This window comes from Barbatula barbatula (assembly GCF_947034865.1).
Source record: "Barbatula barbatula genome assembly, chromosome: 9".
NCBI classification, from domain to species: Eukaryota; Metazoa; Chordata; class Actinopteri; order Cypriniformes; family Nemacheilidae; genus Barbatula; species Barbatula barbatula.
The window spans coordinates 498,513-509,683 of NC_136772.1; the positions used below are offsets into that span (position 1 = coordinate 498,513).

At 37.7% G+C, this 11,171-nt stretch overlaps 1 protein-coding gene across 1 annotated transcript; it reads right to left on the minus strand.

Moving 5' to 3' along the window:
• Nucleotides 1-247: 247 nt before the first annotated feature.
• On the minus strand, nucleotides 248-8,020 carry glra2 (glycine receptor, alpha 2; the record flags this gene model as incomplete). Its single annotated transcript, XM_079464450.1, has 9 exons — nucleotides 248-523; nucleotides 959-1,108; nucleotides 2,040-2,254; nucleotides 2,332-2,469; nucleotides 2,552-2,634; nucleotides 3,891-4,114; nucleotides 5,151-5,218; nucleotides 6,598-6,719; nucleotides 7,950-8,020. 9 exons carry the CDS (start codon nucleotides 8,018-8,020, stop codon nucleotides 248-250), a joined length of 1,347 nt encoding a protein of 448 aa, XP_079320576.1.
• Between the last annotated feature and the right edge of the window lie 3,151 nt (nucleotides 8,021-11,171).

The window sequence follows — 11,171 nt, forward strand, 5'->3', positions numbered from 1 at the left end:
TCTATACATGGAACTTGTGTTTGTGTGCTTCTGTACTTGACCTTCAGAGTGAACAGAATAACTAAACGATTCATTATCAAAAGACAATCATAGAAAACATTGATCGTGTGTATAACAACACTGACTCCATATATTCACAGACTTTAAATCTATCCATCAATCTACTTAAATTCCTTTTGCTCCTGCCGTCGCACAAGACGTGTGTTTGTCTCCACAGAAACAGACATCTGAAGCCGAATGAGCACATCTAGACTTTCCTGGCGCTGTCGTGTCTGATGATCTTATATGTGATCCAGTAGAAGATGTTGAAGATGAGGAAAGCCAGCGGGAATGCCGCTCTGGATACGGTGTCGATCCTCTTTGCTCTGTCCACAAACTTGCGTCTGTTTGGTTCAGTGTCCTTCAGGACCGGCGGCGGCTGGATGCTGTTCGTCGAGGAACTTTTCACTGCGTTTCCGTCTTTAACACGTGATGTCATGATGTAGGCGGTGAAGTGCAAACGTCCGTCTTGTAGCTCGTCCTCCTGCGTAAAGAATAAATATGATGTCAAACAGGTTCATAAATCTGAGCGTGAAAACAACTGGAGGGTCCAACATTATTCAATGAACATTCTCAGTTTAATGATCCGCTGAGGTGCTGAGACTACAAACATGTCTGACCTCACGGAACTGTCTCCTGAGCATCTGTATGATGTGAATCATCCTCTTTCAATTAAAGATGTTGAGTAAATGCTGTTTTTGTCCTATTAGTGATGGCATTATCTCCGTCTGGCTTTGATTTCTCATTAGTTCCCTTAACAGGGAAGTGTATTTGTTTAATCGTGTGGGTAATTCTCTCTCTCTCTCTCTCTGTTCTGTGTATCGTGTGATCGTGTCTTCAGGTGACAAAAGATGCTTGAACCTCAAATAGCCTGTGACGCTTCTGTCAGAATAATGATGTTGTCTTCTAATGTCTGTACCTTCAGGTTTCGTCTCTGTCTTCGTTTCAAGCGAAGAAGTTCCTTCTGTTGTCTGGAGACGAAATTGACGCCGGCGTATTCGAGTAACGCAGCGAAGACGAACAGCAGACACACGGCCATCCAGACGTCTATAGCCTTTACATAAGAAACCTGTCAGAAGACACGAGATGTCAACCGACAGAAAGATCATCTAATCATTTGATTGTTTACTGTTTATGCGTTAAGCTTTTTCAGTAATCGCTGTAGAACCTTGGCGTTTGTAGGGAAAGTGTAGTTACATAAATGGCAATAAACACGATTACTGCACTTTCACTACAATAAAACAACGGTGAATGTTTGTAAGTGATCTAAAGAATCCAACACTTCTTCATCTGATAATAGATGTTATTTAAATCTCTTTGCTATGGGAGCATCAGATTATTGTCGGTCTGATAATGAATGCTTTTGTTTCCCCCCAAAAATGATCCAAGCATCAGATAATCATAATGACACGGGCATCATCTCAGGGCAAGTGATGATTTAAAGTGAGGTTAAACCAATCTCACATTCAGACGGCTTTATAGCAGTGATAAGGTTTAGCACATTAGAAAAACAGAAGATCATTTGCATTATGGGAAACAGACTAATCGCCCTCTTAATTGTTTTCAGCTTTGAATCCTGAAAACACTTTCTGTTAAATATTGATATTCTCGTCTGAGTCTGAACACAGTGAGTCTCGTGTTTGTCATGTATATCAATGCAACCCAATAATAATGATGATGATGATGGTCTGAGGTGAGAGATTTACAGTAAAGATTACGTCACGATTCAGTGATTGACACTTATTGTAGATTTAGAAGAGAATATTAAATTAAGGTCTTTATTTTCTGATTCTCATGAATTTGATCTTAATTTCTGTGTGTTTAACTTCTCGCTTTTCTTGTACAGCTGCTTTGATGCAATGTGAATTGTAAAAGTGCTATAAAAACAAAATGGAATTGAATGAAGTCTTTCTACATTTATGAGACCGACAGCATCAAAAAGCTAAATGAATCCCATAATGTCGTGACTCTTTACAGGTGAAGCAGAAAGACATGGAGACCTTTGGCAGTGAAGCTCTGGAGCCTGAACTCTGTGTTGTCATGGTGAGGACAGTGGTGATGCCGAGCGCGACTCGAGCCGGAGCGGCGTCCATGTTAATCCAGAACGACACCCAGGAGAGAATGACGATGAGCAGACTGGGAATGTACATCTGGATGAGATAATATCCCATCTGTCTCTCCAGATGGAACTTCACCTCGATGCAGGTAAACTTACCTGATGACACACACATGTCTGATTCAGGTAATGACGTCACAGCGGATCGGTGGCTGTGTGAATTGTGGTGTTCTGACCTGTATTGTAGTGTTTGGTGCAGTAGCTCAGCTCTTTCCCGTCTCTGACAATGAACTGTGGTAGAGTCAGACCATCGGCCACCTGCACGGCTCCTTTATCAAGCCACTCAAAAATCAGATCGTTCATGGTGTAGCCGACTGAAGAACACAACACAACACACAGCATCATTCACACCTGAGTTCTGTTCGAATCATCCAGACGATCCAGACAGATACTCACAGCTCTCCAGCTGCATGCTGCACGTCTGTACATCCATCGGAAAGTTCTTTAAATCCATCGGACACGACAGTATTAACGTCAACCTGTAAACAATAAAACAAACAATATCAATCTTCCTGTAAGCGCGTGGAAACTGTGTGTGTGTGTGTGTTTGTTTTAGTTTAAGTAAAGTGATGTAGAACACACGCGTACACACAGAGCGTGAGGGGCTGATGTCTTTGATTGCTCTATAAATAGAAAAGTGTTTGTGTAATGGGGTCACGTCAGCTGAAAACAGAGAACCACAGGTATTCTTTCTTTCTTTCTTGGAATAAATGCCTCATGATGGTAAAAACAAGCCGAATAGAAATAGTTTGATCTGCACAATTATCAAAACATCTCTAAAACAACATGCGTTCACTTGTGAAGCACAGTGACCCAAGCGTTTTCTTTCAGAAAAATGTGACAATGTATTGTTATGTTTGGCTTGACGGAAAAGGAAAACTTCTTGTCAATGTGGTAAAAAGGAAACGCAAGCGTATTATTTTGCTATTAGCAATTCTTTTCTTGCATAACGTTTTGACAAACAAACTTTGACAAAAGAAGAAGCATCTGGCTTCCCAAACAACAATTCAATCGACGAATCATTTCGGTCCGCTTCAAAGTGTGTTGAAACTTTTTAGGAGTGTGAAGACAGAATTCTGTAAACGCTTGTGTTGTTTTGTTTCTCAAGTGAAGAGATGTTGTTTTAAGGATGTTTAGATGTTCATATGAAGGTATGAAACTGAATGTTTGTGGAGCATCTTTGCAGTGAGCCTCTTCACATCTTCAGTCACTGTTTGCAGCGCACGATTGTACATTAAGGTTGTTTTCAAAAATAATGTCATGAAGATTTTCTTGATGAACTGCTACATCAAAGTCTATATCTGGTGTAACAATCATTTGTCATTGGTATTGTTTCACATGCACACTACAGGTCTGTCGTTTCTGATGGATTCAGACCGTTGCTGGTGCAGGTTGTTGAATGAGAATGATGAGATCAGGTCGGAGGCTCTTCATCTCATCGTCATTATCTAACATCACGTTGTGCTTCTGGTTTAAGAGCAAATCCCTTCGAATCAATTCAGTTTCATGAGCTTTTGCTCTCGGGGTAAGAGAGGTAACGGTAAACTTTGTTGAAAATCTGAGACATCTTAAGAGCAACAGAAAGATTCTACAAGACAAAAAAAAAAAACTTTCATGTATGAATAGCAATATTTCTCTAAACACTTATGAATAGAATATATGATGGAAATCATACAGTTAGACATATGTGTGAGTTTGAAGTGTTTTTCATGGTACATGATCTGTAACTTCATACCGGATGCTGTACAGCACCGTTCCATCCTTAAAGATTCTTAAGAGTTTGTTATCTGTGGTGACGTCATGGAAGTTTGCTCCTTTTTCATTGGCGAAGAACAGGTCTGGTTTCCAGATGGAGTCCAGCATAGAAGGATCCAGATCCAGAAATGAGTCGGGATATTCACTGTACGCCAGCCGCGGGTCGTTCCATTTCTGCCTTAAGAAGATATTGACTCTGTAATCCTGTCACATTCACACAACAACCAAACAAGTGAGTTTCTATTCAAAAACAGATCTCTCCATTGGTCATTTACTGCTTTCTTAAGCTGTAGAGGCATGTTCATGATCATATTTATAATGGAAGTCAATGGGGTTCAGTGTTGCTCAAAACTAAAAAGGTCTAACATCATAAATGACATAAAGAATTCATTCAGTAACCTCTCTCTCTTTGCTCGCTCAGAGTTAGTTTTGTCTATAACAATAGAAAGTGCTTGTCTTTCAATAATGAATATGAAGTTATTTGAGAACTGATTTTTGTGGTTTTGTGAGAAGACATGGTATTGAGTATAAAGTTTGAATTTTTTTTACAAGGGGAAAGACACCTAAATATAGATTATAAATGATTAATGTAAAACTTAAAAAAAAATATTTAACACTATTGCTTGTGTACAGTACACGTTTAATGATTATGTTCATAATGATGGTTTCATACATGTTGACATTTAGTTATTTAGCAGACGTTTTTATCCAAAGCGACTTACAGAGAGTTCAGGGAGCAATAAGCCATATGTCATACAGGAGCAATAGTACGATAGGTGCTAATATTTATTAATATTTATTTAATAGTATTTATAGTAAATGAGATTCATTTCATCAAATCATATTTGACGCATCACATATTGACTTCAAAATCATTGTGTTTTGTCTTTATTTCAACATTTCATCAAAAGCATCTTCTCGTTTCTTTGTGTTTATTATGTTGTTGAGAGGAACTTTGTGCTGTTGTACGATGTTCCTGGTAAAGAGAAATACAAGCTGACTGGATTTGTAATTGTTGTTTACCCCTGAAGCGTGTGAATATCTCTCAACATTACTCTCAACAAATGAGAATCATTTACGGACGAATGAAACACGTGTAGAGGAGAGAAACATTCTGCTAATGTCAAGTGATAATGACACAAACTGAATCATGTTATGACGTCAATACATCAACATGTAGAAAAGAGCTTTAGAGCAGTTACATAAGTGGACGAATGTTTTCTGACGGGGGAAAACTTACCATAGTGGTCTCTGTCACCGAGCCAAAACTGTTGATGAAAATATTACACGTCACGTTTACTGGAGGACCTGAAATACAAAGACAAACAAGATTGACACATTTGTCATCAGAGACAGTGATGTACAAGTTTTCATTTTCTATATTAAGTTTACCATCATTATAATATTTGTAGGAATGTTTTTGTTAGGTGTGTAAATTCTTACCTGCACTCTTAAAAATAAAAGTGCTTCATGATGACATAGAATAATGATCTTTCACATCTGAAGAAGGTTCTTTCTAGTGAAATAATCTTCTTTCATTTATAAAAAGTCAGAAGAAAATGATTCTTGTGTGAGTAAAATGCTTCTTTAGGGAACTGAAAATGGTTCGTCCATAGCAACCTTTTGAAGCCCTTTTATTTTTACGAGTATTTTAGTGTATTTAAAACAGGTTGTGATTATTTATTCTGATACATGATCTTTACGATCCAACACATCTTATAGTCTGTCATGCTGTTGAAAATCATGAAAAAGATTTATGACGGTACTCGAGGTGCAAGTGTGTGAATAGAACGTCCCAGAGGTTTTCTGAAGCTCATGAATGTTTCACAACAAAAGTTTGAATCACTCCTGGGTACAAACGCTCATACCAGCCAAACAAAACAAGAACAGATGAATCCTGGCACGCGTTCATTTCAAGAGAAGCAGGAGGAGACGACACACAACGCTCAACTATAAAAAAGAAACAAACAACCGACACACTGCATGCATAATGCAGAACAATCATGTGATTTCACGATCTTTCAAGTCAACTTTATTTAAATAGCGCTTTTTACAAATTTCAGCTGTACAAGGAACATATTGACTATAAGCAGAACATATAAGGATATAGAAGTAAAAACTAAAAAGGTGAAAACACAGAAGACAGACACACACACACACACACAATATGCACACATAGACACGCACACACACAGTGGTTATCACTGAGAATCACACTTTTAAGATAAATGTGTGATTTTCTTTCCATGTAAAATTGGTTCAAATCACCCCTCTGGAATTGAACCTTTTCTTCACATTTCTCTTATAGCAACCCTCATGTCCAATATACAATAAATGTCATGTGTTCCTTTTCCTAAACATGTCAAACAGATCACAGATCACAACAATTCAGTCTGAAGATTACTGAGCATTGGTACTGAATGTTTAGCATTTGTAAAACCTTCGTCTGTCTGATGGACAAAGAATAGTTCACAGTCACTGCTTGGATATCTACGTGCAAAACTCAAGACTTTAAAACAATCGAGCAGATTATGTTGTTCAGAAATCCTTTCCAGTGTTTTTTTAATAATGTGTTTGAATCTGAAACCATATCATAAAGCATCTTTAAAATGAAATGATGTTTGAGAAATAAGAAGAGTTGCTGTGTGTCATTTTGTCAGTGATTGTAATGTTGATGTGTGTCTTACCTTTGAAGTTGGGTCGAATGCGTGCGTCATAACCTGACGTCTTTCCCATGAGTTTATCCAGAAAATCTGACGGTGACATCGCAGACGAAGATGTTCTTTCGTACTCTTTTCCTTCTGTGACACTGAAACGCACAGCACAACGCCAATTCATGACCTTCATGCACGAGTTTATGTTTCTGTTGGGAAGTGTTTCTAAGATTATAACCAAAAACTTTCTCAATGTTCCAGAAAACAACATTTGTCAGCTGGAAACACCGCGATCAGCATGATCAGAGCATCACTATATGATGGGTAAGTGCTCGAATCAGCAAACACATTAACAAAGAACATGAACACAACAGAATAGATTTGTCGGTAACACTTTACATTAAGGTATCCTTTATAAAGCATTTATAAATGTGTCATTAATGATTAATACGTCATTAACAAATGCATTATGAAGCAGGTATTAATGCATGAATAAAAAGAGGGATTCTAATGAAATACCTGCCAAATAGTGAGCCATGTTTAACTCACATGTTATAAATGCTTAATACATGTATTTATTCATCTATTATTTGACTCTAAAGCAGATTGATTATTATCTTGATGCTGTTTGCTATATAGTCTGTCAGACTGAACACTGTCGGGCGTTTAGTTGTTTTTCTTATACCACTATTTGCCAGGTATTTCATTAGAATCCCCATTTTATTCATGCAGCTATAACTGCTTTATAATGCATTTGTAAATGACTTATTAATCAATAATGAACACATTTATAAATGCTTCATAAAGGACCTTAATGTAAAGTGTTACAGATTTATTTCTACATGAATCCTTGTTTATTAAGCTGCGGGTAACAGTGTACGGGGCTAGTTGTCAATCTGAAAAAGGCTGTCGAACATTTCCACAAATATAACAAGAGAAAAAACATTTCACTCACACTATAAACCTGCCATTTAAACTACACATTATTGTTTTTTACTCAAATAATAAAGCACAAATAACACAAAACAATCAGTGAATTATTAGAGGTTAATGGTAATAGTGTAAACATAAGAATTGTTTTGTGACAACATGCCCCAACGACATTTATGACGAGTAAATGTAAAGATTTAACCCAACACAGACAAAACCATCCCATAATGTTCATTCATTTCCTACGTTTGGTTACGTTATCGTCAACCAAAAGTGTACGTTCAGAATATAATATAATATTTAAAATGAACGCAATTCTGTGAGATTTTACCTCTCCATTTCAATAATTTTCTCTATAGCGCTTTTCTTATATATTACCATAGCAACGCGCACGATGCTCTTTTTAGATAAACGTCATCGAGTCGAGCTGTGGTTGTAATAACTGAAGTTCATACCTGCAGTAGTTGTGTATTTCTATAAAACACGCGAGGAAAGTTGTTAGGAGTTTCACAGACGCGCGAGTCATTCCTCCGGCTTTGCGCGTTCTCCCACATGGACGCGCGCGGGGTCAGAAACGCGCTCCAGACAGAGACTTCATCCGAACTGACGCGGAGCTGCAGGTGTCCTCGGGTAAAGCCGAACACAGAACAAACTCTGGAGTCCAGATGCTCATGTTTCACATGTGTCCAAGGGACCAGTGCGCGCTTCTCATTATGATGAACCGAACAGTGCGCGATAACAGATGACAAGTGAAATTGTCATGCAACGAAGATTTTATTTCCAGAGCTTCAGGTGTGATGTGTTTGTCTGTGTTGAAATGTCTCTTAAAATGACACACCGGCTTCAGCACTTGGGCAGCTCCGCGCTTCTCTGCGCGCATGCGCAACGGGTTCTGAGTGCTGGAGCGTGAGCGGATTCTTAATCGGAGGTGTTGATTGAAATATCTGCAATAATAGGTGATGCACAAACTCTTATAAGGGAAATGCTCTGATGTTCCTCTTTCATTTCACAGGACAGCCGATGGAGTTTCGTTTAAGCATCAACCGTAGTCTTAAATGTTCCTTCAAACATCGTTTAGGAGAAATAAGAACAGAAATGTGTAAGAGTGTAATTGTTGAAAGGCAGGAAGAGTCTGGAGGTGTCAAATGAATGTAGATTGTAGAGATCAAATGATCTAGATTTGATTTGATGAGACATGTTTGAGTTTATATTGAGATCTTCTGACTTTTGATTGCAACCAGAAAAGTTGAATTAGAACCTGATGTGGTAACCATGGCAACAGCAGGATGCTCCAGAACTTTGTGATAGGAAATTGGACTGTACATGACAATATGAGTGGGGTTGCTGATACGAAATACTTTTGAAAAGTTGACATGTCCTTCAGGATGAGGATGTGATGCGTTCAAAACTATTTAAAATCACAATGTGCCTGAATTATTCTGCACGACGTCTTCATTTTTAAATGCACTCCTCCACAAATCCACAAACACGCAACACGTGAAGCGGTTTTTGTTCGTTTGAATCGTCCAAGTTCAATGATTGTTTTTAGGATCGCCATGTTTTCATCAAACGTACTTTAGAAACACTTCCCAACAGGTTCTCATTCATAAAGCACTTCTCAATTTATTTACTGACGGTATTGTATCTGTGTGATCTCAGAAACTCAGGATTGAAAGAATTGTTTCATTGGTCATTGCTATCAATTTAAAAAAGAAACAGAGACAAAAGGCTCAGTAGCATCTCCCACGAGGGGACGAATCTGGAGCTCAGGTTGCCTTGGAAACAGACTCACTTAGCACATGATGGCAGATGCTGGAGGGTTTGAGTTTATGTGACAGACAGGGTCACGCGTGACTGACAGCTTCATTCACTTTATCTCCAGACGCAAACAGCTTAGCCACGTGTGTTTTGGTTTGTTCCAGTTATTTTAGTTTTCATTGCAAAAAGAAGAGATTAGTTCAATGCTTCGCCGTCTATTAACCATGTGCAAAGTGCTGATAAACACACCACACATTTAATGTTCATGAAGAGATGCTCTTTCTACAGCAGACAAAACAATTATAGCACTTGATGTAGAATTGCTTTTTCGGGTTATTATTATAATGTCTACAAGCAGAAGAAAAGGATTCTGGGCTATTGTGTTAAATGGATTGAGTTTGACTTTCGAGCACCTTAATGTGAACCCATTATAAAAAAACATTGTATTTGAGGATTCATCATGATGGAAAGTGACTGAAAGTCCGGATTGTAAACTCAGAAGTGAGTGAATGTTCAGTGTGGCTGCGGGTGAAACTGGTCCGTCTGCAGCCTTTGACTGCTCATTAAAATCTCTGAGCGATGACCTTTGCTCTGATGGGACAGCCTTTTATATGAGAGAGATCTGATATTCTCAAACTGAAGTCCGAGCGGTGAAATGTTCTTTTTATATGATCATTAATTTGAAACCGGGTGCTGTCACAACACCAGACTTAAAGCAGTAAAGAGTCAAACCGTCTCTGTATGTGTCAGAGTTATATTTCTGAAATGACACAACACTCTTCAGCCGGCAGCTAACAGAATAAAAAGAGAGAACGCTTTAAATGAAACTATAGAAGAGAACCACCCATTACTTCTCCTAAAGTCTGGACTATTTCTCAAAGACATCACTGAGATTAAATGGAGAGAAAATGGAAACTTTTGCTAATGTCTCAAATATTTCTCGTGAGAAAAAGAGTCTCAGAAGAAGTTTCAGAAGAGAATGTGTCAAACTGTCTCAAATTTGTTCTGACTGCAATGAAAGGTCAATATTATTGAAGATCTCAAAATGTGGACAACATGTAAAATGCTCTACTTGTAACTGACTTTGGATAAAAGCGTTCGGCAAATGAATCAATGTAAGTTACGATCTCAATATGAACTCAATATGTTTTAGTTTATAAAAGCATGTTTGCATAATCTTCTTTTTTTGGAAAGAGATCTTTTCATACACACTTCAGATTCACTGTCACCGTGTAATACAGAACTTATCCGTCCTGATAAAATCAATCTTTATATTGGAATGATGTTCAAACTTGCCCTCCCGATCGATTCTCATGTTTAATTTGATTCCTTATAGTTTCTATAGTATAGGTATAGTTTGGTGTTGACTCTTGTGTTTGTGTGTCACTCTTGGAGGAGTATTGTCTTCTGTCATATCTCATCAGCAGTGTTTAGAGGTGAAATACAGCCGTACTGTCCAGTATAGAGCTTTAGTGGCATTGACTGAAGTTTTATATCTATAAATAAACAATGTGCCTTCACTCATAGCCGCTGAAATACAGGATAAACAATATTTACTTTTGAAAATAAAAGCGTTTGGACTGAATCTGTGTTGAATGGTTGAGTAACTGCGTTACTACACTGAAGTCAATCACAGTAAAACCTCACAACCTTTGCATGCTTGATACAGATTGTACACTTAGTTTTGTGAAGCTATATATGAAAATAAGTACAAACTATATTTGATCAAAATTTACAATAAACTCCATTGGCTAAATAGATGAATATTTTTATCTACATACTGTATATAGATACTTTAATTTTTATCTTAATCTTTATACGTGCATGTTTATATTTAATTTTCCTGTGCTTTGGCAATGTAAAATTCGTTTTATCGTGCCTATAAAGCTTCTTTGAATCTTGAATTTAGTTTTATACCA